This window comes from Hyaena hyaena, unplaced genomic scaffold (assembly GCF_003009895.1).
Source record: "Hyaena hyaena isolate Hyena2069 unplaced genomic scaffold, ASM300989v1 scaffold_328, whole genome shotgun sequence".
NCBI lineage: Eukaryota > Metazoa > Chordata > Mammalia > Carnivora > Hyaenidae > Hyaena > Hyaena hyaena.
Genome location: NW_024080958.1, coordinates 759,454 through 785,298, shown reverse-complemented (window position 1 = coordinate 785,298; position 25,845 = coordinate 759,454). Strand labels below are relative to the sequence as shown.

Here is a 25,845-nt window from a genome sequence, read left to right as displayed (position 1 = left end):
CCACTATACCTCCTTGCCCCTCCCCGTGCCCTCCTCCCCTCCCCTCGTGCCTTGCTCACTCCTCCCAGCTCCCCCCCAGCCCTCCACACGGGCACCCTCCCGTCCTGTCTGCCAGTTCACCTGCGCCCTTCCCTGGCACCTGTGCTCTGCCCGCATCATCTCTCTCTCTCCTCCAATCTGCCCCCCACCCCTTGGTCAGAGTGATCTAAGATGCCAGTCATGTCACGCCGCACCACGCTGGCCCTGTCCCTGTCCCTGTAGATGAGCGCTGAGGTGCAGCCTTCTGCAGCCCTCTGCCTCAACCCTGCACAGATTAGCTGAGGGCTGATGGAGGCTGAGGCGTCCCCTCACCGGGAGACTCTGACGGGTCCCTAGACACCCAGCCTAGTCACATTCCTAGTGACCAGGCACATCAGGCAGATTGAATCACCTTCTACCAACTTGTCTCTTTATAAAGCTCCCCTGCACCTGACCCATCCCTACACTTCTTGCCCTTGTTGGGGGGCCGTCTTCCCACCTGCCTAGGGTGGGGTTTTCACTGTCCCCCAACACAGCACAGGCCCCAACACACTGCAGGGCACCCAGTGTCAGCCCCGCTGCTTGTCACAACACAGAGAGGCCTCCACTACACCCCAGACCTGCTGGGTCAGAGAACGAGGGGCCAGCACTGTTTTCAGAAGGGCAGACGGGCCAGGTAGCACTCTGCTGGGCCGTGTCAACCATAGTACCGGTGACAGTACCAGGATGGCCCTTCTAATTATGCATGAAACACACTATTGAAGGGACTAAAAACTTCACTTTTTAGAGTTTGAAAGTATCAGCCCTGTTAACTGTTAACTCAACAGTTACTTAAGAGTCCGGTTGTTTACGGAAAACTACAAGAACTGTGGCACAGAGGTGCTAATTCTCCCGGGTATTATTCAGGGTTTTGGAGGGGGCAGGGTAGGGGGCATTTTCTTATTTTTTTAAGTGACAAAATATGGCTCTGTCCTTTTAAATCCTCAGCCCTTTTATGCTTTCTAAACTGCTCCTAAGCAAGACCAGCCAGGGGTTTGAGGTGGTTTATTACTGGAACCTCCCCGGGAACAAAGCTCTGTTTCCTCCCCAACTCTGGGCATGTGGCACCGCAGCCCCTCTCCCGACTCGCGTCAGCAGGGGGGTCAGATTCTGGCTCTGATTTCCTTTCAACCGTGGGTTCCTGCATTTGAGAAGTACCCATTCCCGGGGGCAGGGAGGGGGGTGGGGAGGAGTGAGAGAAACAAATGCCTCCAGGGATCAAGTGGGAACAAGGCAGAAGGAAGAGGTGGGCATGGCCAGGACCTTTATGGAAAGCAGCCCCCATTTGGGGGCGGAGTTACAATGAAACTGTGTTTTCAAAAACAAAACCAGTTTTTCCCATAGCCAGGTGCAAGGCGACCACAGAATGGGTCTGGCAGGGCTCAGGCAGATGAGGTAATGGCCAGGCTGCTGACAGCATTCACCTGCACCAGACTTCAGCATGGGTTCCGATGCTGTCTCCACGGCAAACCCGCGTGCCTCACCCATCCTGTGCAGACGAAGGCCGGGAGCAGCAGGTGTTGGCCGGCGGGGGCAGGTGGTGGACACGCCTGGGACTTCAGCAGGCCTGCCCCAGTGGCCTCAGCGGAACTCCTGGGGTGACCCCTGGACCAGTCACTGGCTTCTGTCTGGGCTGTTATGTGACAGGGCCTCTTTGAGAACAGATGTGGTGATTCTTATCCGTTCCTGCCTGATGCCGAGGATGGGGACAGATGACGGCTCCTCTACCTTCGAAGCTACATGCCCGTGGGCAGCTAACTTTTCCGTGCCTTTATCTACATCCCTAAAATGGGATGAGGACAGTAATTAATACAAAAAGACGTGCTAATGCATGTAAGTTGCTTAGGGTGCACGGCACATAGGAAGCCCTCACTAAATGTGAACTATTAATCTCTCTGGGAGTGAGATTCCAGATACGCAAAGTGAGTCCTAAAATGTTCTGAAGGCCCCTTCCACCTCTCTGGTTTCCAATTTTAGAGCCGCTGTGACTTGAGGTCATCTCGCTCTGTCCAGCGTGAGAAACGCTCACACAGTGTTCACTGGGGCCCACTGGCAGCTGCTGGCGTAGGATCCGTCCCCCAGAGGACAGGGACCTCAGAAGGTGCAGTAGCCGGAGGCCTGGTCTCCACCGTCAGCACCAAGGACAGGGGTCCCCGCAGGCCGGAGGAAGAGCGCCCCGCCCTGTCCCAGGGCCCCCATCTCTGTGAGGCGCTGGGAAGCAGGACATGAGGCCCCACGACCGACGGGTAAGGAGGACAAGCAGGGCCCGCGACGCAGGACAGCGGGCAGCCTGTGTGGCCTCCTGCCGTGGCTCCTTCTGCTCCATACTGTTTGGTCTCCCGCCAAATCGCAGTGCTTTCCCTCAGCACAGACACCCGGGGCAAGTTCCCCTCAACCACGGAGGTAGGCACCACATGTAAAGGTCTAGGACCTGCGAGCTCGCTGTAAAATGGGGCCGGCGACAGTCTCTCCCACACGGGGTGGCTTACATTAATGAACACTCGAGTGCTCAGAGTGGTACCTGGCGTGTGTTGTGTGTTACATGCGTGTTAGGCAATATTATTTAACTGCTTTTATTTCATTTAGAAGTAAGACTTCCAAATAGAGGGCCCCAAAAAGGTTTATAATCTGGTTTAAAGGACACAAATCCACACTGAATACACTGTTACAGAAACCCTTTTCTAATCTAATCCTCTCTACTATAGTTTTAAAAAGAAAATCACTCCTACAAAGGCCTTTGGGTAGAAGATGAGGCCCAAGAAGTTATTTGCATTGCAAAGAGGCCAGAGCAGCTAACTGGGCCAAATACTACGAACCCACCCCAGGGGCTGGGACCCCAGGGGCTCGGCCTGAGAGCAGTCTGTCCCCACCACCCCGGCCCAGGACCTCTCTGGGTTCTCGAGATGCGCTTCATCTATGTCAAACACCTGCATATTCATGGCTCTGTGACCCTCACCTCCATCCCCACCTCTGCCCCTGCGAACCTAAAACCTCCCCAGGGTGTGGGCCTCGGCTCTCAGCCGCGTGGTGCCCAGATTCTACCGACAATTACGAGCATGGCCCAGATCCCAAGCGCTGCCAGCCAGCCCCCTGGTGTCCCAGCGGCCTACCACAGGGGACATAGGCTAGGGACACCTTTCACGCAGACTGAAGAACAGAAGCCGTACGCATGGCTTTAAAAATTATCCTAAGGGACACACCAATAAATGCAGATGGTTTCACTTGAGGTGAGTAAACTGAATGCAGGCTTCGAAAGGAGGGATTTTCTCTGTGTAACATCAGAAAACAATTTGGTTCCACTCAGCCTGACCGCAAAACATCTGCTTACAGTAACTCAGACGTTAATATACCTGCACCACGAGTTATAAATGGAAAATCTCTGTGCAAATCATCTAACACTCTGCAACCATTTTGGAACATGTAACAACTGCTCCTACGGGTGGGATAATGAATTAAGTTGATATTATAGGGCTTAATTCATTCTTTTGCCCCGAGGAAAAATTCCAAAACAGTGATTATGAATTATGACCACAGTTTGCTACAACACTTCCCAATTTAAAACCAATAGTGTCGCATTTATTTCTCTTCATTTTCAGGGTTGAGTCTGTTAAGTAAGATTCGGGTTTGTCAGCCTGTAAGATGTGGTACTTAGCTATTCCTCCCAATTAAGAGAGAAGTTAAGTGAACACTTAAGAGCTTGCAGTGGAAGCTCTGAACATTACAGCCTCCTGCCCGACCCGCCTGCAGTAGCACAATACAAATGAGGGCGTTCTTGCTGGTCCTGACCACCTTAGTCACGGACGCTGGGGCCCTGAAACAGCCAGCATTGCTGTGAATGGTCAGTAGCATGCTTTTAGACAACAACTCAGGACAGGACACCAAAGAGGGAACACAGGGCATCAACAGTCATTATGCACAGAAAAGCCTCAGGACGTGAACCTTTCTTCCTCACGTGCATTAGCTCCAACCACATCCGGGACATGTGCAGGGAACGCAGGTGCGCACAGGGACAGCAGCGGCGTTCCAGCGTGGGGGCCACCACTGCCCAAGCAGCTCCTACGCGCCCCGCGGGGCACCCTTCCGTCTGTGCACACTTCCCGACAGTTCCATGGGGTGGTGATTCTTGCCACACTGAAGTGCGGGGAGGCTAATTTTCTCACCCCAAACCACACAGACAGGAAGTGATGTAGAGGATCAGGGACTCTGCTGGGTCCCCGGGCCCATGCTCATTCATCACCTCTCACAGGGACAGAGCGCCAGTGGATGAGGTGCCCCTGCCGTGGGCCTTCGACCCCGTCACCTGTCCAAAGGTCACGCATCGGCAAAAGCTAAGAAGATGCCGCTGCTCACCACGACCCATGGGAGAAAGGCAAACTTTGCTGGCAAATGGCTGACTCTTGTTCTAGCTACTTCCTCTATGAAGTATATTAAAGAGAGAAAAAGCCTTTCAAACAGGAGGTAGATTCTGCTTACGTACAAATGCATTCAAGAAGCAGAGCTAAGCATATTTTTTCTCTAGCAAAGAGATGTGGTCCTGTTACCTTATTTGAGGGAACATGAAGTCATTATTTTCATTAATAAAATTATTTTGGACAAATTGAAGAAAATGGGGAGACTGTAAGAAACCTGCCATCATTTGGCTATAAGAAGGGAGTATGATCTAATCATCCTTTACTTTCATTTGTTGGCTTCTCTGCCCCAGCCTGCCTCCCAGTGGAGTGTCGGGGGCGGGGGGGGGGGGGTGCCCTTTGCCTCTCCCTTCTCTCCCCAGCACGCACAGTTTCAGACATCGGCAGGAGGATGCCTCCCACGTCCACGTCTCTAGCCGGAGCGTCAAGGCCACCGCCCCCCAGACACTTCCCATAGATGTCCCAGAGGCACCGCAAACACAGGGCTCTCAAAGGGAATTCAGCATCCCTGCCCCACCCAGCCGGCTCTCCCTCTGACTGCCCGCATAGGCTTCCCAAGTCAGAAAGCTCCAGGCTCCTCCTCCCCGGCCCGGCCCGGCCCGGCCCACTCCCCACACCTCTCCTCTCTGCCTTGCCCTGCCCGGCCTCTCATCACCTCCTGACTGACTAGAACCCACGCTGCAGCCTTTCCCTGGCCACCCTCCCTCCACTCTCGAGGCTTCCGGCTCCCACGTCTCAGTCTGGGGAGCACTGAGCACCTACTCAAGGTCAGAGGGTGTGTTCTGGAACCCCGGGAGAATGTGGAGAATGGCAGGGGCCTGGGAGCCGTCTGAAGCTGTTTTAGCCCGTTAACACAGAGTGATGTTTGTCTGTAATGAGCCAAGATAGCCCTGCTGATTATTCCTGACAAAGTACCACAGTCTGTGAGGGGACACCCCGAAGCAAGTCCCAGCAAAGTCACGGCTAAGAGTACGATCACTGCAATCAGTTTTGTGCTTCTGAGCCCAGACAGGAAGCCACTCATCAGGGGCTGGGGGTAAATGTGAAACTGTACTGTGTATAACATATGCATTAAGCCGCCGCAGCCACCTGCTTGACCCATGATGCTGCTCTGAGTGTGGCAGGCACACCACTGTCCTCTCTGCACAAGTGCAGCTGTGACCCCGGAGCCCAAGCCCTGCTCAGTGCCGTCCACCCTGTGCAAGGGAGAGCTGGCCTGCCTCTCTGCACCACCTGCCACACCGAAGGGGAAAGGCTGGGGGAGCCCGTGAGTACTCGCTGTGTGCCTGGCACCATGAGGCAAGGACCTCCTGTCAGCTCACTCAGTCATGACCCCCACGGTGAGGGGGCCACAGCAGGTCAGCTCAGGGCGCCCGGGGACTCAGTCGGTTAAGCATCCAACTTTGGCTCAGGTCATGATTTCACGGTTTGTGGGTTCGAGCTCCACATCAGGCTCTGTGCTGACAGCTCAGCTTCGGAGTCTGTGTCTCCCTCTCTCTGTGCCCCTCAGCTGCTCATGCTCTCAAAAATAAATAATAATAAAATAAAAACCACCACCAACCAACAACGACGACTAAGTGGGTCAGGCTTGGAGAAGAGACAGGGAGTCGGGAGAGCAAGACGACTGTGAGCCGAGAGCAGGCCCGCGCCGCTGGCCACCCTCGCGGGCCCGGCCTGCAGACCCGCACTTGTGCCACCGCTCGGCGGGGCCGGGGGGATGGGAGGGGCTCCCTCCTCTGCCAGGCTGTCCGTGTCAGTCTGCCACAGGCTCCTACACGGGCTACAGCCCCTCACACCACCAGATCCCGCCAGGGGCTCCCATGAACTGCGATACAGGGGGACGTGCAGGGCGCGGGGCACAGCACGTGGCCTGTCTGCTGCACCTGCTCTGTGACCTTGCAGGGCTTTAGAGATTTCGTGCCTCATGGTTTTCACATGTACAGAGGGACCATTCCTTCTTCACTGCACTGTCATAAAGACTGAGTGAGACACACACAGGCGCGGCACACAGGGAGCACTGGTAGGTGTAGAGTAACAGCAACCACTGGAAGCTCGTACATCCCAGAGTTCTCACTGGTGATCCTGCCTATGGCTGACGTCATACTCCTCAAGGGTGCTCGTCCACTCAAACACCACTCCAGGCTCTGGGAGTACGGGAGCGACAGCGGAAAAGTCCCTGCACTCATGGCACTGGTGTTCTAGTGGAGGGAGAAGGGATAACGTGGGGTCTGGGGACGGAGTGGCTGGGAAGGCCCCTCTGAGGACATACCGCTTGAGACCTGCGAGGCGTATAGACCACAGTGACGAGGAGGAGGCTGGCAACACAGACGCCTCGGGGGGGGGGGGGGACTCAAGGCTGGGATGAGCCCCAATCCCGTTCTAATGGGACAGGGCTTCGGCTCCGATCTCCATGCTTCTCTTCACCAGGGGCTTAGGTTAGAAACAAACGTGTGAACCGATTATTAATAAGCTCTACCACTTATTAACGACTAGGGGACCTTGGGCCACTTTACTGCCTGTTGCCAAAGTTAAGAGGAGATGGTAATGCCCCATCACCTCTGAACATGTTTATGAAGAGGACTGTGGAGAAAATGAGCACTAGGAAAGGCCTGTCCACTGTCAACCGCGGTGCGAATTAAGCTGCTGTCACTTGTCAGGTACAGCACTGAAAGTAGCACGCCGTGTGGGGACCAGCTTCCCAGCTCCTTGGGCCACGGGCAGTGCTGGGAAACGTCCGTGGCCAACCTCAGGCAGCATATTCCATCGGCCCCGTCACGGCAACGTCCAGATGTGCTATGTGCAGGCAGATGCTGCTGCGAGTGGCGGGGCGGGGGGGGGGGGAACTCTTGACAAACCAATCCGATTGGTTTCCTTCTGAAACTCACTCAGAGAGACAACCTGCAATTGGCAACTAGGCCTCAGCCCTCAAGGGGTGACTCTACATCTTTCAGTCATTACTTCCGCCTTCTCCGCATTAGCATAACGCCGGCAGTTCAACAATTAAAAAGTAGCACGGCAATAATTATAAAAGACCCATTTAGCCTGGAAGACTATTTTACTGCAGCTGAAGAGAAATCTAATATTAGTAAAATTATTCCAAGGCAATTTCTTCTTTAATTATGCTACGGCAAATTTAAAACTTATGAAAAGCATACTAAGAATTAGGAAACCAGGTGGAAAGGTTGCATCTAAAATATGTATTTATGATTATTTATTTTTTAATCTTTGAGAGACAGAGAGAGACAAAGCAAGCAGGGGAGGGGCAGAGAGGGAGACACAGAACCTGAAACAGGCTCCAGGCTCCGAGCTGTCAGCACAGAGCCCGACGCGGGGCTCGAACCCACGGACTGTGAGATCATGACCTAATACCAGGCGCCCCTATATTTATGATTTTTAAAACTCGGTGTAACCATCAGGGCAAGGGCATTTAGAACGACCTCCTACTTGGTGAAACAGTCTTACTAACACTAGTTAACAGCGCCTGACTGCGCAGAGTAGCCTTACCATTTGTATTTCTTCTGGGGATAATTCGTCTTCGCCTTTGCCATCTCCCCACGTGCCCAATTCAGGTTGGGAGTCGGCCGGAACCTTTTCTGTTAAAAAACAAAACAGAACAAAACAAAAAGAATAAGGAAAAAAAAAGAGAAACAGAGGGCAAAATACTTCATTTAGAAGATGCTGGCTTCAGACATAGGTGTGCTGGGAGCACAAGACAGAAGAGGGCCTTCTGGTTTGTCCACGTTTGGGTATCCGCTGCCTCACACTCAGGTGCTGTACTGTGGTGCTTCTACAGTGTTTAGGCGTGTGTGTGTGTGTGTGTGTGTGTGTGTGCGCGCGCGCCCGTGCGTGTGGCAGAAGGAGCCCCTGCACAGCCTCAGTGCCATAGTGACTTCAGCAAGGCTACAAATCAAAGGGCCAGTCGTTAAGTGTGCTTGACCATAAAACACGAGCGCACATGCCCGCCCTCTATCTCTGAAGCACTGCAGTATGTGGGCATTTCCATTAAATACGCTAGGACAGGACACAGCACTCGCTGACCCTATTCCTCTCTGAGAAGGGGCCACTGCGAGCACTTGACGTGGCCTCACAGACCTTGTCCAGTGTGCTCGCATGCACACACCTGGTAATTCCCTGCCTCCTCCCCACCCCCACACTGCAATCCAGTGTGTGTACACAGTGGCTCATAAAACTTGCTGCGTACGGCTTCACTGTACCTGGGAGATTACCTCGCATCTGTCACATAGATAGATCTGCTTCGTTCTCTTGAAATGCTGCGGGATATTCTGCTGTGAGGAGGCACCATTCCTCACGTGGCCATCACCCCAAGGACACACCTTCGCTTCTCTGGATCTCTCCCGGGTGCGAAGGCTCCGGGCGCCAGTCCACACCTGGAGTGCTCCCGCTCTACTCTGGACGCACTTTGCGCATGAACTGCTGACTGCAGGTGTGTGAACGTCTTAGAGAACTTTTTAACCATGATCACATAAATGCGTGATGAACGCTTAATCAAGTGTGCCAACACCCCGGGCTGCGAGGCTCGGGAGGGGTGTGCGGTGGGAACCGGGCAGTGGACGGAAGGGCTCCATCCTTGGTGGAGGCTGTAATGGGGTCTTGTTTTTTTTTTAAGTTCATTTATCTTATGAGAGAGAGCGAGCGAGTCAGCAGAGGTGCGGCAGAGAGAGAATCCCAAGCAGACTCCATGCTGTCAGTGCAGAGCCCGACATGGGGCTCGATCTCATGAGCCTGACATCATGACCTGAGCAGAAACCAAGCATTGGATGCTGGACTGACAGAGGCCCCAGGTGCCCCACGGGGTCTCTCTTTCTAAAGGTGACTTTGTGTCTCGCGTCCCAGTGGTGCCTCGAGGCTTGTGAGCAGGGTGCCAAGTACTGCTTCTTTTTCTTTTCTCCCTTTTTCTCTCTCAACCCCAGTAACTTCCCACAGTGACCTCAGCCCCATGAGATGGGCCAAGTCCAGAGTGTCGGTTTTGAGACTGTGACAGGGAAGGGAGTGTATGACAGCACCAGTTTAGGTGACACTATTCCAGATACATCATTACAAAAAGCCTCCATGCATCCAGAACACCTGTGCAGGTTTAAAAAACAATGGCTGTTTGTGCCAGAACTATATTTATAAAATGTATATATAATTTATATTAATATACATGTAAATAGAATAAACATGCATCATTTATATATAAAAGATAGGCTGGAAGCACCTTGAGAAACTGGCGGGTGTTTTTCTGAGAGGCCATCCTCAGGCAGGAACCTCTGCACATTAACCCCCCCACCTCCCCAAGAGCCCTGTGTTTCCTACTTGACCTCATGAGGCCACATCAGGCTTTTACTCTGATGTTGCTTCAGGATCAGAGCACCAAAATGAGAACCATCACTCACATGGGAACCCGGGAGGAGCGAGTTCGGAGCTGGAAGGCAGAGGTGCTGAGGGGACGCGCGCCCTACAGACACGCTCTCGTGGACGGCCATCCTGACCTGCTGTCATCAAAACCGGCCCGAAGCACGGCGCTCTTCACGCACCCTCTGTGCAGGCCTCCCGTGGCCCGGCCCCGACACTCACATGCGAGCTCTCGGCCCGGCCCGAGTCCCCACAAGGTCCTCTGCTTTCCACGCACTGCTCGGTGTCCCACGCCACTCCGTGCTTTCTGGCCTCGGAGTATCTGCACATGCTGCTCCCTCTGCCTCGAATACAGTTTCCATTTTAGGTCCAGACTCATTTCTCAGGATACTGCCTCCTGAGGTGGCCTCTGAGTGAACTCTGTCCTTCCCTCCCGTGCCCTCTCTCAGGGCACTACTCACTTTCTCAAGGGCCGGAAGCTGGTCACTCCCGTCCCGTCAATCGTGAGTTCCCTGAGGGCAAGAACCAGGGCTCATTTCAGAAGTGCGGGAGGTACTCACAGATAACCACGCCCGTGTTAACACCAGGGAAACCAATGCGGGCAAACAAATTACAAACGGGTACGTGGAAGTCTCATCCTGGCGCAGTAAGAACATGGAAGGAAGAGGCCAGAACCAGACACGGGCAGGAGGACTGCCTGACCGCAGAGGCCCCTGACACTCTGGACTAAATAAACAGTAACAAAGCTAGCAAGGAGTGTGGCAAGCAAGAAGCCGCCCTCTGCCTGCAGCTACACCACCTGGTCCCACGCTGAAGTGTCACTGACAATGCAGCTTATGTGTCAGAGGAGAAATGAAAAACTGACCAGGGAAGACAAAAGGGTTCCCTACAGCCTGGACCTAAAAAGTCCTTCTACCTGCAGATCCACTTAGTACAACACCCATGGGCAGGTGTGTGGTCCCTAAGTGGGGGGGGGGGGAGGGCAGCTGGGGGAACAAGCATGACCCAGCATCAAGGTCGGGATGGAGATGAAATGTCACAGGCCTCTGAACAACAGGGCAGCACAGAGGTGGGCATGGCTTGTCCCCTTCCCCACGCACTCGCAGGCGGGGGTGGGGGGCTGGGGGGGCATGCAGGCCTGGGGCTCCACGTGACCCCGCCCCAGGACTCCCGAGCCTCTCCGGGCCTGAGGCCTTCCCCCAGCTCTAGGCTCCCTCCCACAGTGGGCTGTTTCCGGCTGGAAATGCGCAGGGGAGAACTCCGGTGCTGCCCCGCCCCGCCCGCTCCTCCCAGCCCTGCCCAGGGTCCTCTTCCTCCGCTCTCCTCCCTGCTGCCCCTCCACTGCTCAGGCCCCCAGCCTTGGTGCGCTGTCCCTCTGTCTCACCTACTCACCCATCTGCAGCTGCAAACTACACCCGCCCACCACCTCCTCCCCGCCACTGCCCTGACGGGCCCGTCACCCAGCGCCTGCACCCAGCGCCCACACCGCAATCCATCTGGACAAGCCTGCGGCTGCTGCCTCCTCCTCCCTCCGTCCGCTCCACGCAGCGGGGAGGCCTGGGCTGTCAGCCTGAACACATCCAGGGGCTTCTCGCCACACACGGAATCAGAGGCAAATCTCATTGTGGCCCGTAAAGCCGTCCGCAGGCCTCTGCCTCCATCTCGTCTCTTCCTGTGCCTCCTGCCCGTGGGCGGGTATGTGTATTCCACGTGCCAGGCCCCCTTCCCCTAGACCTTTCCACTGGCTGGAGAACTCCTACCTGAATGGAGGTTCTCATTTCCCCACATCCTTGCCCACGCTCATTATCGTAAGCACACCCTGCACTTCACCTTGGACCTGCACTTAACTTTTAGCGCACTGCGCTGGTGTTCCAAATGCAAGGTGCACGGCAACCCCACGTCAAGCAAGTGTGTTGGCACCATTTTTCCAACAGCATTTGTTTACTTCGTGTCTCTGTGTCACATTTTGGTAATTTTCACAGCGTCTCAAACTGTTTCATTATGACTGCACTTGTTGGGGTGACCTGTGATCAGTGACTGTGACTCACTGAAAGCGCACATGACAGTGTCTTTTAGCAGTATTTTTTAACGAAGGCATGTACACTGTCCTCTTACACGTGTGCTGCTGCACACATAACACCCCACACAGTGTACGCATGACTCCTGTATGCACTGGGAAGCCAACAGTCTCCTGACTCCCTTCCTTCTGGGGGGCCTGGAACTGAATCCACGGCGTCCCCGAGGTGTGCCTGTCTGTGCGTGGTCATCCTGGTGGGTGTGAGACGGTATCTCCTTAAGGTTTGGAGTTCCATTTCCCTGAGGACCAGCGATGTGCAGCTTTCCGTGTGCTCTTGGCCATCTGTAGGTCTTCCCTGGAGAAATGTCTGTTCAGATCCTCTGCTCACTTTTACTTACCATCTTGCTATTGGGTTCGAAGCACTCTTTCTACATTCTGGACGCAGGCCCTTTATCAGGTGTAGGATCTGCACTGATCTGCTCCCACTCCATGGGCAGTCTTTTCCCTCTTGAGCGTTACTGCCTTTGGAAGCAGCAGAAAAGGATTCCACTTTGACGAGGGCCCATCGGTTCAGCTTTTCCTTTTGCTGCTTATGCTTTTGGTGTCCTGTCCTTAGCACTCCTTCGTCAAACCTGGGGTCAGGAAGATTCGGCCCCAAAAGCTTTTAGGTCCCAGGTCTGGTTAGTATACTTTTGTATAAGTAACTTTTGTAGCAGGTGAGGGAAGTGTGGAGCTGCCCCGGTGCGTGTGGCTGTCCCCTTCTCCCGGCACCACCTGAAGGGACTGCTCCCGCCCCAGCGAGGAGTCTTCGCCGCAGGTTGAAAATCAGCTGGCCGCACGCACGAGGTTTTACTTCTGGACTCTCAGTTCGATCCCGCTGCTCCATACACCTGCCTCTATGTACCCTGTTTACTGCTGCTTTGTCGTGAGTTCTGAAGCTGGTAGCGTGACTCCTCTTACTGTGTTCCTGGCTATCTTGAGTCCCGTGCACTTTGCTCATGGATTTTAGAATCAACCTGTTAATTTCCCGGAGAAGTCAGCGGGACTCTGAGACACAATGCACTGAAACTGTAGATCGATTGGGGGTATACTGCCATTTTAATAACATTAATTCTTCTCATCCACGAATTTGGGATATTTTCCCATTTATCTGGGTCATCTTTGATTTCTTTCAACAATGTTTGATAATTTTCAAAGTAGAAGTTTTACACCGGGGTTGAATTTGCTCCCTAAGTACTTTATTCCTTTTGATGCTATAAGGGAAGTGTTGCCTCTTAAATTTCATTTTCAGGTGGTTCACTGAGAATATATAAAACTGAAATTGATTTTGGTATATTGATTCTTTATCCTGCAACCTTGACAAACCAATTTCCTACCTTTATTTTGGTGGATTTCTTAAAATTTTCTTCATACAAGATCAGGTAGCTGGTGAATAGAAGACACTTCCTTTCTAATCTAGGTTTTAATTTCACTTGCTATCTGAGCCAGCCTAATTGACATCCAGCATGACTCACACATGAACGTAAGATGTGCGGCTAGCGGGGCCCCTAGACGCTAGCTCACGGGATGCCCACGATAAACCACGGCCACATGGTACCACAAGGAAGTGCAGGCTCAGAGTTTAAATACATTGTCCAGGGTCACGGCTCAGGACCAAGGCCAGGTGGTGAAACCAGCCTATGACTCCACAAAGCCTGTGAGCCCTCCCATGACACTGCACTGCAGCCCATTTTTCCTCTTCCCTTGTAAACAGGAAGTAGATAAAGGTGGGAGACCGTATGCTAATTGTGTTCTTTTGGGGAAAAAACAACACGGGGTATTTAGATATCTGTTGTATAGGCAGGAATTTGTACATACAGTAAATTGTGTACATTTTTAACAAGAGCCAGTTCAGATACCATTACCCTTAGGGATTCCATGTAAGCAGGGAAGAGAGGACTCCCTAACGAGCTTCACCAAATGACCCTGAAGGAAAGGGTGGCCTGCAGAGCTGCGGGGACAGTGAGGCCAAGCCAGCAGAAGCAGGCAGGTGCCAGGCTGAAGGGGAACTGGCAGGAGAGGACTGGCCATAGGGCGTCTCAGGAAGACACCCCAGGACTGAGACAGGAGGGGGGAGTGTCTTAAGACACATGGAGGGCAATAAGCAAGGGCAGCACCAGTGGCAGCCTCACGCCCTCCTTCCCGCACCCGCAAAGGTAGGCATCAGCACCCCCATTTTAGAAATGGGGGAGCTGGTGCTCAGAAGGGCCAGCAGGTGCGGGAGCTGGGGTCACGATGCCTCAGAAGACACTCTTCACGGCATCCTCTGTCTAAGCAGGGTCAGAGGCTCAACTGGAGAGCTCTCCAATTTTAATATTTGGTGGGCTGATGACCCGTGATAACTTGTGATTAGAAAACAAGTGCTGATTTAAAATAAAAATGTAAGCTGTGAGCAACAGTGTTCTTTTACCTTGAACATTTATTTTCTATTGCTCAGAGGCATCTGTCCCTTTTGCATCAGGAAACACTTCCACAGCACCTGAAGGCGACGAGCTTTCAAATCACCTCCCCCCCCTCTCCCCTCCCTCTCCCCCCCCCACAAAGACTAGCTGAGCACTTCCCATGTGTCAGGCCCTGTTCTGGGTGCCAGTGTTAGAACAGTGAACAAAACACAGACATCGCTGTCCTTGTGGAGCCTACATTTGCGTACAAGAGGCAGATTCCGAGAGCACACGTGGCTGAAACAAACAGAAGCGCCAGGGAAGCATCCAGCAGGGAAGACGGGAAGTGCTGGGAGGCTTCGGTCCTCCGTCCCCCCTTCGCCACCCTCCTTCTTGGGGGGTTGGGGGGGTCGCAGCCTGTCTTGGGGATCGGTGCTGCCTGCACACCTGTCCCCTGACCTCTAGACTCGTAAACCCAGCTCCCGACTCAACATCTGTGCCGAGCACCTCGAAACCAACATGCCCCACATGGAGCTCCTGGTCACACGCATGTCCCACATCTCAGCGAAGGACAGCAAACCCCTCCCTCGTCAAAGCACCACAGACTTGCGGGACCCCTCCTCCCGCTCATGTCCCACGTACGGGAAGCAAACTCTGTGGCTCTACTTTCAGAGTGTACCCAGGACTCCGCCACTTTCCCCATCTCCCCTGCCACCACGTGTGCGGTGCTCCACGGGCACCTTGTTCTTGGGCGATGTGGCAGCCTCTTACCCGTCCCTACCTCTCTTCTTCAGCAGAGCAACCACCGGGGCCCTGCCCAAACACAACTGCGTGTGGCAGTGCTCCATGCAAGCGTCCCCACAGCTCCCCACCTCCTTCAGAGAACAGCCACAGTCCTCCCGGCACCCGCGAGGGGCGCTCAGTCAGCTGAGCGTCCGACTTCGGCTCAGGTCACAGTCTCATAGTTTGTGAGTTCGAGCCCCATGTCGGGCTCTGTGCTGACAGCTCAGAGCCTGGATCCTGGTTTAGGTTTTGTTTCTCCCTCTCTCTCTGCCCCTCCCCTGCTTGTGCTCTGTCTCTGTCTCTCTCAACAATAAACATTAAAAAAAATTAGAAAAAACACACTGTTACATTGGTGCCCGGGGTGCCCTGACTCAGCAGCCCTCTGCCCTCTCCCTGGCTCTCCAGCCTCCAGGCTGCTCACCCACAAGGAGGCCTCTGCAACCCGGCTTCCTCGGCCTGTGATGCTCCCGCCCAGGAGGCACAGGGCTTGCTCCCCACGGTCCCTGGGTCTTTGCGGGTATCTCAAGGTCTCTGACCTCTCATCCCTCCTATCGCCTGGCTCAGCAAGACCTTTTCACGTGAGGTCTGCCCTCAGCTGCAGCCAAGGACCCGGCCCGGCCCACTCCCGTCCGCCCAAACAACGGTCGTTGAAGGAATGACCGACTAGACGAGTATGCTGCGTCAGGCCCGAGTGCGCTTACACATGGTGTCCCTATGCACGGTCTCAGGCACGTCAGTCCATGGGTGATGCTGGGGTCTCCCTCTTAGGGACCAGTGGGGAGACAGGTGTGCGAAGCCCCTGGCCCATGGGCTCAAGGTGGCCTCCAGACAGACGGGCTCAGACCCAACAAAGAGTGACTTGGGTGCTGCCCTTTCCTCGGTTTCTTGTTCTCCTCACACCTAAAATAATGAGAGCACCACCTCAAAGTCCCAAGGAGACTCGACCCGTGGATGCCCCAGCCGGAACCCAGCTCAGTGAAGGGACTCACGAGACACGGTCTCCAAGCCCCACAGACATGGTTTCCAAGCATGGAAAGGCCCCATGGTGCTCATTCCTATGCTGTACTCTCAATTCCCTCTCTTGTAAAAGCAGGGAATAAACCAGATGGAGAGGCAGTACAGACCCGCACAGAAGTACTGCGTCCACCAATGGTGAGCTTTCAAGCCTCCCAGCCTCTGGGAGCCGGGCGGAAGGCTCATCTGGAACACAGGTCCAGAAGCCCATCCCAGAGGCCTGCTCCAAGGATGGCGGGGGCGCCCGGGAAGATTCAGGGCAGTGCCTAGTATCTGGGAGGCGTGTGTTGAGTGAGAGCTGCTGTGCCGATCCGGAAGAGGGGACGGAGGAAGACGCCCGGCCCCTGGATCACCGTTGCCCCGGGATTCACGCAGCAAAACACCATGCCTGCTACACCGGACATACCGCAAACCAGGCACGCGCTGTCCGCACACAGTGGCCAGGCAGGGTCAATGCTAACAGCATGCTGAGGCCACGAGACAGCGCAGCACGTGGGTGCCGGGACCCTGACACTGGTGCGCAAAACTCCCTGAGCAGAGAGTCTTCTGTTCCTCGTGGTTCTCAGCCTCCGTCCCCACCCGCGTGCTGCACGGCACCTTGGACCCCTTCCCTGCACCCTGCCGGCTCCCGGTGACTGGGGCGGCCCCTGGCGCTGCCCTGACAGTCGCAGCTCCAACTGGGACAGGGAAGAGGCTGCCCCTTCTGTGTGTCCTCTGCTTTACGCAAACACAAATGCCACAAGACGTCTGGGACCGTGTTCCTTCTCTGCTTTGTGGTTGTGCCAATGCCACCAAGAGACGTGGTCCATACCTGGGTGTTCCTCGGGGACGAGTTTTTCTTCAGAGTCTTGTGGAGGATCCTGGGACACTTTCTCGGAAGACACGGATTCCTTGGTCTTCGTCCTCGGTTCTGGCTCCAGCTTAGATCTAAATAAACAATCAACAATGATGTAAGTTGCTCCCCCAGCAAGAGTCCGTCCAGACAGCAGAGGCGCTCACACGTGTCCCTGCACACCTATTGTGTGCCCTCCGCCAGGGAGCAGAGCTGCTCCCCAGAGGCCGTCCCGACACCTCAGCGGACACTTCGTACAGGGTACCAGCGTCACTGCTGGCCCGGCGAGGACGGGCACGCCCGCCAAAGCCCACGCGGGGACAAGTGCAGTCAGCAGGCGAAGGAAAGAATGCACAAACCTGCCCACGACCGACACCACACTCAACACGTGCACGGCGAGAACGGACTGGTCAATCCAGGAAGCGGGCTGTTTCACACCAATGCAAAAGTGTTGCTAAATACATACACATACAGACTCGCGCACATGCGTTACGTGGTATGAGAAAGATGTTAGAAAAGTTAACTATAAAACATCCACTGGATGGAAGTGACTGGTCTCAGGAACCAAGGCCTCCGCACCTGGCACCTACCTCGGGGCCCCTCTTGTGGCTGCACGGCTTCCCACCTGGGGGCCGGGCTCCATCTCGCCCACTCGGAGGGGCCTTCTCTGACCCTGCGATCTCAGGCACCCCCACGTCACCCTGTGCCACAGTGCTTGTCCTCACAGCAGAGCTCCCTTGCTTCCCGCCCTGCCTCGCGCCCCAGGAGTGTGTGCTCTCAGAGCAGGGGCCTGGGCCGTAAGCTGTGCTGCTCCATAGCCCGAGGTCCCAGATGAGTGCCCGGGGTTCAGTGCTTTTGAAATACAGGTTATGGGCACCTGGGTGGCTTGGTTGGTTAGGCATCTGAGTTTGGCTCAGGTCATGATCTTGTGGTTCGTTGGTTTGAACCCCGCATTGGGGCTTTTATTACAGCCTCAGGGGTCACACCGTCATTTCTGTCCAACACCATGGCCCAGGCAGTGACAATGGTCCACTCCGGCTCAAGGAAAGGGAACACAGACCTCACACCTCCCTCTCAATGGAGCAGTGACAAAATCGACTTTAATAAGACCACATGGGATGGGATATGCTGGGACACAGCCATCTCTGGAAAACACATCTGCTATTCTAAGTGTCACAGACACACACAGAGACGTAGGTATCAGGACATGCATCATGGCACTTATCATAACAAAACAGTGGCTTAGAGTTCAACAAAAAGTGCCATGTTTACAGTGAGAAGATTCAGGGAGAAAAGACCCCATTTGCAATAGCCAAAACAACAGATAAACAACTAACAAAGACAATATCACAGCATAAACTTAACAAGAAAAGCCCAAAACCCATGTGTGAAAAACTAAAAGATGTTCTTCAGAGATATAAAAATGTCCTATAACAAATGGGAAGGTATCATGTTCTTGGAGAGGAAAAAGAAATATCACAAATATGTCAGTTCTCATGGAATTTAAGAAACAAAACGTATGAACATGGGTGATGGGAAAGAGAGAGACGAACCATAAAACAGACTCTCAACTATGGAGAACAAACGGCGGGTAGCTGGAGCGGAGGTGGGGGAGGATGGGGAGTGGGTTAAACAGGTGATGGGGATTAAGGAGCACACTTCTGATGAGCGCCAGATGTTATACGCAAGTGATGGATCACTAAATTCTACACCTGAAACCAATACTACACCGTATGTTAACTGGAATTTATTTGAGGGGGGGTGGGGAGACGGGGGGAGAGAAAGAAGAGAGAGAATCCCAAGCAGGCTCTGCGTTGTCGGTGCAGAACCCAACGCGGGGCTAGATAACTAACTGGAATTTAAGTAAAAACTTGAAACAACCACAAATGAATCAATAACAAATAAATTTATTTTAGCCATTAAAAAAAAGATGTCAGTTCCTCCTAAATCAATTTATAAATGTAAGCAGACTGATCCCAATAAAAATATCGGCAGGTTCCCCTCCCTGATCCTGAAGCCAGACCAGATCACCTGTGAAAGTCACTTGGAAACATGCAAGGATGTCAGGACCAACTGTAAACGAATACCGAACTGCACGCAGCGGCAGAGCCGCTGGAGAAATGACATGCGCGCATGCTCGCACCTCACTCTGAAACTCGTAAACCAGGTAGGAGGACTAGGAGCCATGTGGAAGGTCAGGTGAGCAAAAAGAGCACGTGCAGTAAACGGTACACGGTAAGATTCATGTGGCGGGTGTAGGTGGTATTCACTGTAAACTCAACCGTGCTAAAGACCTGAGAGTGTTTCTAAGACAATGTGCCCAGGAAAACCCGACACGAGAGAGGGCAGCGTCAGGGCAGGGAAAGGCTGACAGAAGACGCAGAAAGAGACTCGAGTGTACGCGGACATTTAGCACACAATGCAGGCTTAGGGAGGGGCAGAAAGATCCAAGTTCCCTCACTTTGCAAGTCCACACAAATGATAGACGTATTAACCAATCGTCCACGAGAGAGAAGCACATGGGTGAATGCTTCTCTAAGCTGGGTGGAGAAAAACTTCACTATAACTCAAAATCCAGAAGCACGAAGGGAAAAATTGCTGAATTTAACGACATAAGAATTTTTTAATGTATCTTTTTTGCTGGGGAAACACACAGGAGACTCCCCTGTACCTTCGGCTCAATTTTGCTATGAACCTAAAACTGCTCCACTATTAAAAAACCAAAAAACTGACATGTTAAAAAAAAAAAAAAGGAAAAAGAAAACAACTCAAATACATTAGGCAAGAAACACAGAAGTAAATGGCTGTTGAACACATGAAAAGATGCTTGATCTCACTCAAAAGAAGATAATGCGTGCCGCGCCTGGGTGGCTCCATTGGTTACGTGTCTGACTCTTGATTTTGGCTCAGATCATGATCTCGTGCTTGTGGATCAAGCCACGAGCTAGGCTCTGTGCTGAGTGTGGAGTCTGCTTAAGATTCATTCTCTCTCTCTCTCTCTCTCTCTCTCTCTCCCTCTCTTCCTCTGTCCCTCCCCCATTCACATGCACACTCTCTCAAAAAATGTATTAAATATATTAAACTTTAAAATTAAAATACAACATTAAAATATATTTAAAACTTTTTTTTTAAATGTTTTATTTATTTCTAGGAGAGAGAGAGAGAGACAGCATGAGCAGGGGAGGGTCAGAGAGAGAGGGAGTCACAGACTGAAACAGGCTCCAGGCTCTGAGCTGGCAGTCAGCACAGAGCCCGACGCGGGGCTCGAACCCATGAACCTTGAGATCATGACCTAAGCAAAAGTCGGACGCTTAACCGACTAAGCCACCCAGGCACCCCTATTTAAAACATTTTTAAAAATGGTAATGCGTATTTTAAAATACCATCAAGACATCATTTCTTGCTTTGGAAGAATGGCAAAAATTCAGACTAGCACGTTGGTCAGTTTGTGGAAAAGCAGACACTTTCATACATTGATGAATATGAATGCCTAATGGTGTTAAGTTCCACGGAGGGAAATGTAACATCTAGCAATATTACGGATCAGGGCGCCTGTGCAGCTCAGTCAGGTGAGTGTCTGCCTTCAGCTCAGGTCATGATCTTGCAGTTCATGAGTTCGAGCCCTACATGGGCTCGCTGCTATCCGCACAGGGCCCACTTCCAATCCTCTGTCCCAGTCTGTCTCTGCCCCTCCCCTGCTCACACTCTCTCTCAAAACTAAATAAAACATTTTTTTTTTAAATTACACACCTCTTACTCTCTAATGCAACAATCTTACTTCTGTGAATCTATCCCAAAGATACAGCAACAATATGAAAAGATTTGTAAAGGCCATTCACTGTAACAATATGTAATTCAATTATAAGACAGTCAAAGCCTGGAAAGAATCCGTGTGCCCATCGCTGTGGCACCGGCTGTATAAACTCGGGGGAACCACACGGCTGTGGAAAGGCGTCCCGGAAACGTGCGCACACACCACTGGAGAACAAAGCAAGCAAGAGAAAGAACAGTGCGTGCAGAAGAGACGGTCCTCCTCCGTCTGCTAAGATGCTGACAAAAAACCAACTGCTCACGTCACATTTGTTGTGAAAGACTCAATGTTTCTCTCTACAATGAGGAGAAAGGTCAGGATACAGCAGACCCGAACACAGTGGAGAGAGAACAATTACAAATTTTATGAGTTTCTGGTATGGAAACCTAGCAAAGACACAACAAGAAAGGAAAACTAGACAAATGTCTTCACGAACATAAATATAAATCTTAACAAAATATAAACAAATGAATTTAATAATATAAAAACACAATAATGCATCGTGACCAAGGGGGGTTTATCCCAGGAATGCAAAGTTGGTTTCACATTTTTAAATCAATCAATATAATACACTACATTAAAAGAAGAAAACCACATTACCATCTCATTAAATGCAGGAAAAGCATTTGAAAAATCAAGATCCTTTCACAATAAAAACTTTTCGCCAACTAGGACTAGAAGGTGTGCAGGAAAAGATGGACTCAGCAGCTTTGGGGAGTCCCAACTCTGCCCATTACAAAGAAACTGGCTCTGGACCAGTTCCTGGAAGCAAACCGCCCTGCTCCCGGAATATCCCACCTGACAAAGAGAGTTACCGTCTACCCGGAGCCTTGGACCACACCAGAGAGTTCACGCTAACAACCTGAGCTATGACGGGGGTCTTGGACCAGACTGTGCAGATCTGGCCTCTGGAGGGACTGGAGACGGAGTAACTAAGGTCGGCTATTTGGGTGTTTCGTGCCTCCGTGACTGACTCCCAGGGAAAACCCTGCAGCCAAGCTCCAGTGAGCTTCCCCAGCTGACAGTACTCTGTACGTGCCGTCAGACACCACACATCCCCACTGCCAGGAGAGTTAGGTGCGGTCGGAAGCGTTTCACTGGGAGAGGACGACCGGAAGCTTGCATCTAGGTTTCTCCGGGACTCTGTCTTACCTGCCTTTTATTCAGCCTTGCTGCTTTTCATCTGTCTGCTTTAACCATGAGTACAGCAGCATTTCTTTCTTTTCTTTTCTTTTTTTTACAAATAGTTTGTCAAATTGGTTTCCATATAACACCCAGTGCTCATCCCCACGAGTACAGCAGCACTTCTAGGAGTCCTTCTAGCAAATCACTGAACCAGAGGGTAGTCTTGGGAACCCTTGACAAAGAAGGGAATTTCCTTCACCTGACAAACACAGCTACAGAACACCGACAGCTAACATCGTACTAAATCCTTGCCCCTTAAACAGACAAGGCAAGGATGTCCATTCTCACAAACTGAGATCATGATCTGAGCCAAAATCAGGAGTCGGACGCTTAACCGACTGAGCCCCCCAGGAGCCCCCCAGTTCCGACTACTTCTGTTCAACGTGGTAGTGTACTTTCTACTGGTTTATATGGAAATGCTTAGCACACTGTACAGCATATACTAACAGCTGAGCAAACTGGCTATTCCTACTATGATAACTACCATTGCTACTGCTATTATGACCGTGTAGTAAGAAAAGGCAGAGTGGTTTCATAAAGACAACTTCTTGTGAAATCCTAAAGCTATATATATTTTTTATTCTAACAAGGTGCAGACCAATGGAGACAGAAGAAACCAGCTGACACAATCCATCAACAATTTTAAAACTTCAGGGGGAGGGGCCACACTGCTGCAATCTGCACGAGGGGCCCAGAGTGGTCTTCCGACTGCTGGCCCAGCTAGGCTGGTCTTTGAGGTCAGTTGGTGTTATGCAGGAATGGGGAATGATTAAGGAGTCTTGACAGATGTGCAGGGGAGAGGGCAGGGGGTGGGAGCCACATGCTGCCTGAGAGATGGGCGGCCTTCTCCTCGGCCATTTGCTCAGCGGCACCAACCTGCCGCCCTTCTAAGCAGATCCTCTAGGCTGACACAGTCCACAGATCTCATGATGGTCAGAGACACGATCCTTACCACCGTCTGGCTGACCAAGAAAGATACCTTTAGAAATGGGGTTTGGAGATGAGAGTAAGCTTGAATTCCAGCCTGCCACTTACCTGCAGTGTGACTGTTTCCCCGCCCCCCCTCCCCCAATCCTCTTTTGCTCATCTGCAAGATGGAGAAGACAGCACCTTCTCAAACTGTTCTTGCTGGGGCGCCTGGGGGCTCCATCAGTTAAGCGTCCGACTTCGGCTCAGGTCATGATCTCACAGTTCATGGGTTCGAGCCCCGTGTCGGGCTCTGTGCTGACAGCTCAGAGCCTGGAGCCTGCTTCGGATTCTGTGTCTCCCTCTCCCCCACTCGTGCTCTCGGTCTCAAAAATAAATAAAACAAACAAAAATTTAGAAAAAAAAAAACAAAAAACAAAAACTGTCCTGCGAAGACTGAGCGAGATCACCCGCGAGGCCGTACCCAGCAGGGAGGCAGGCGCACAGTTCATACTCTCCTGGCTGGTCTAAGCGCAGGGCCGCAGCTGCCCTGGCTTTCAGTAGCTTTCGTTCTTAAACAGACTTCTTTTCTGGTTTTCCCCTCTTCACATCTGTGACCGCGAGAATCCTGGCTTCCAGAAGCCTTCCAGTAATATCGCAACTCAAAGCTGTTGCAAAGACTAAATGAAAAAAGTACTGTGTAAAATGTAAGTACTTTACAAATTCTTTCTACTGCTGATTCCGAGTGTAGAAGTCATTGGGGGCTTCACAGGGCGGCCACATGGGCGCACTCTTGAGACAAGGGGGACACGGTGTCAAGCATGGAAGGGCAGAAAAGGTATGGCAGGCCCAGGGAAGCCGGCGGCGGGACCTCCAGGTCACAGGACGTTCCTGTGCTCTGGAGAATTATTTGGCTATTTTAACAGAGAATTCTTTTGCACTTCCACAGGTCAGGGGTGAGAGTTCCAGCTGCTGCACACACCCCCAACACCTGTCACTTGTATTTTAGCCATAATAAACATGACATGGTGTCTTATGGGCTTTTATTTTGTTGTGAAACAATCACATGCAGAAAAATCTTGAGCACAAAGAACCTTTCTCCTGAACCATCAGATAGTAAGTTGCCAACCTGATGCCCTTTCCCCCAGAGTACTTTAGGATTTCCTGACAAAAAGAGCATTCTTTGATACTACCAGAAAACAACCATCAAAATCAGGACTTTCACGTCGACACACTGCTTCCAGCCCTTCCCTGGGCCCCGTTCTAACTGGACTTGCTGTCTCGCAGACATCCTTTACAAGGAAAGGATCCAGTTCGGAATCACACGGTGCATCTAGTGGTGATTTTTCACCAGGCTCCTCTGGTTTAAACAGTTCTTCAGTCTCTCCCTGAGTTTCATGACCTTGAGACACAATAATGTGCCAGTTATCCTCTAAGAAATGCCTCAGCTTGCGTCTGTCTCGTGTTCCCCACGGCTGGACACGGATTACGCATCTTTGGCGTGAAGTGGTGACACTCAATCTAAGTTCTTCCCAGTGTCCCCAAAAGGCTGTCCGAGATTTCCCTTCCATCACTTGGTAAGAGTGGTGCCTGCCAGGCTTCCCCAGTGCGAAGTTACTCTTCCTCCCTTTGTAACTCTAAGTGCTGGGGGAAGGAGTGCTTTGATGCGATGTGATGATCACTGTCAAACCTTCAATGTACTCACTTGCCGATTCCTATCCCGATGGACGCGTGACGTCCCATTTTATTCAGTGGGTTATCATCTGCTACTATCATTTAGCTGATGCTCAAACTGTCCCTCATTTGGCCGGGGAAGCCCCTTCCAACTGTCCTTTGGCCACGTCCCCATCATCCTCCTCGCCCTTCCTTGCCGCCTGCTATGACAAACATTCCAGGCCCACGTGCATCCCGACACGTACACACTCATTTACAATCATACTTATTTCTGCATCTATCTACACAAACTGCAAACCATGAGTCCACACCAGTACCTTTCATTCCAACCTAACACCACAGGGTTCATTCTGGCTTTTCCCCTTGCACTTCCCTGAACGTGCGAAACCTGGATTCCATCACTCTCCTGTATTAACTTATTTGACCAATCCAACCACCATCATCTCCACTGCCATTCTTCACCTGCATGGGCGCCCCCCCCCCGCTCAGGACCTGACCTGCTCTGGGAAGCTGTGGCCCCCACCACTGCACCCGCCCACCTGACTCTGCCCCACCCCAGGGCGGAGGGACAGACTGTTTAGGAAGAAGGGCTTAAGTAACTTTTAAATAAAGGGCTCTGGTAATGTCTGTAATCCTTTGTGTTGAGAGCATGCTAATGTGCCAGTTTTCAATTTAAAATGGATAAAAGATTACAATGCAGTAGAAAAAGCTGAGAGCTTTTTTTTTTTTAAACAGTGATTAAAAACAGATCTCATTATACACAGAATGTCTATTGTAATCCTCAGGGAAATTACAAATTACCTAGTTGAAGGCACTTTGAAAAAGGCAATTTTTAAAAAGTCATCAGAATGATCAGTTTATACCCCATGAGTTATTGAAATTGATTTCTCTAACTGAAGGCTGCGCATTTCCTAACTGCAATCAACACAGTTTCCACCTGGCCAACATCTGTTTCCAGGTCACTTATTTGAAAATCTTGGGATTCTATTTAAAATCTGAGAAAAACAGGGGCCCCTGTGTGGCTTAGTCATTTGAGCATCTGACTCTTGATTTCAGCTCATGCCATGAACCCAGGGTCATTGGATGGAGCCCTGCGTCGGGCTCCACGCTGAGACTACTTGATATTCCTTGTCTCTGTCTCTCTCCCTCCCTCCCTCCCTCTGCAGCCCCTACCCCCACTCACACTCTCTCTCTCAAAAAAAAAAAAAAAAAAAATTAAGAAGAGCAGAAACAGGGAGAGAAACAGATCTTTCAGTTTTGAAACAAGAACACACGTGGAACAAATTCTTCGCCTCATACAAAAGTTAGAGAAAAGCGATTCATATTCCAGAGTTAAGTATGGCTCTTCTACTTCTTTTCTGCCCCTGACAAAGGCTCTAGGT

General features: G+C 51.9%; 1 protein-coding gene and 1 long non-coding RNA gene across 4 annotated transcripts in view; one reads left to right on the top strand and one right to left on the bottom strand.

The window, feature by feature from the left end:
• The window catches only part of STX18 (syntaxin 18), a 123,409-nt gene that overhangs the window by 6,220 nt on the left and 91,344 nt on the right, over positions 1–25,845 (bottom strand). For all 3 annotated transcript variants that reach the window (XM_039248973.1, XM_039248972.1, XM_039248974.1), the window contains exons 6-7: positions 16,867–16,982; positions 7,971–8,059 (exon numbers count right to left, since the gene is read on the bottom strand). In XM_039248973.1, the coding sequence (XP_039104904.1) occupies positions 7,971–8,059; positions 16,867–16,982 (205 nt within the window). The remainder of the gene's footprint in view (positions 1–7,970; positions 8,060–16,866; positions 16,983–25,845) is intronic.
• Positions 22,539–23,825, top strand: LOC120242992. Its single transcript, XR_005531198.1, has 3 exons — positions 22,539–22,620; positions 23,371–23,496; positions 23,739–23,825. It is a non-coding gene; the product is annotated as an uncharacterized LOC120242992 (long non-coding RNA).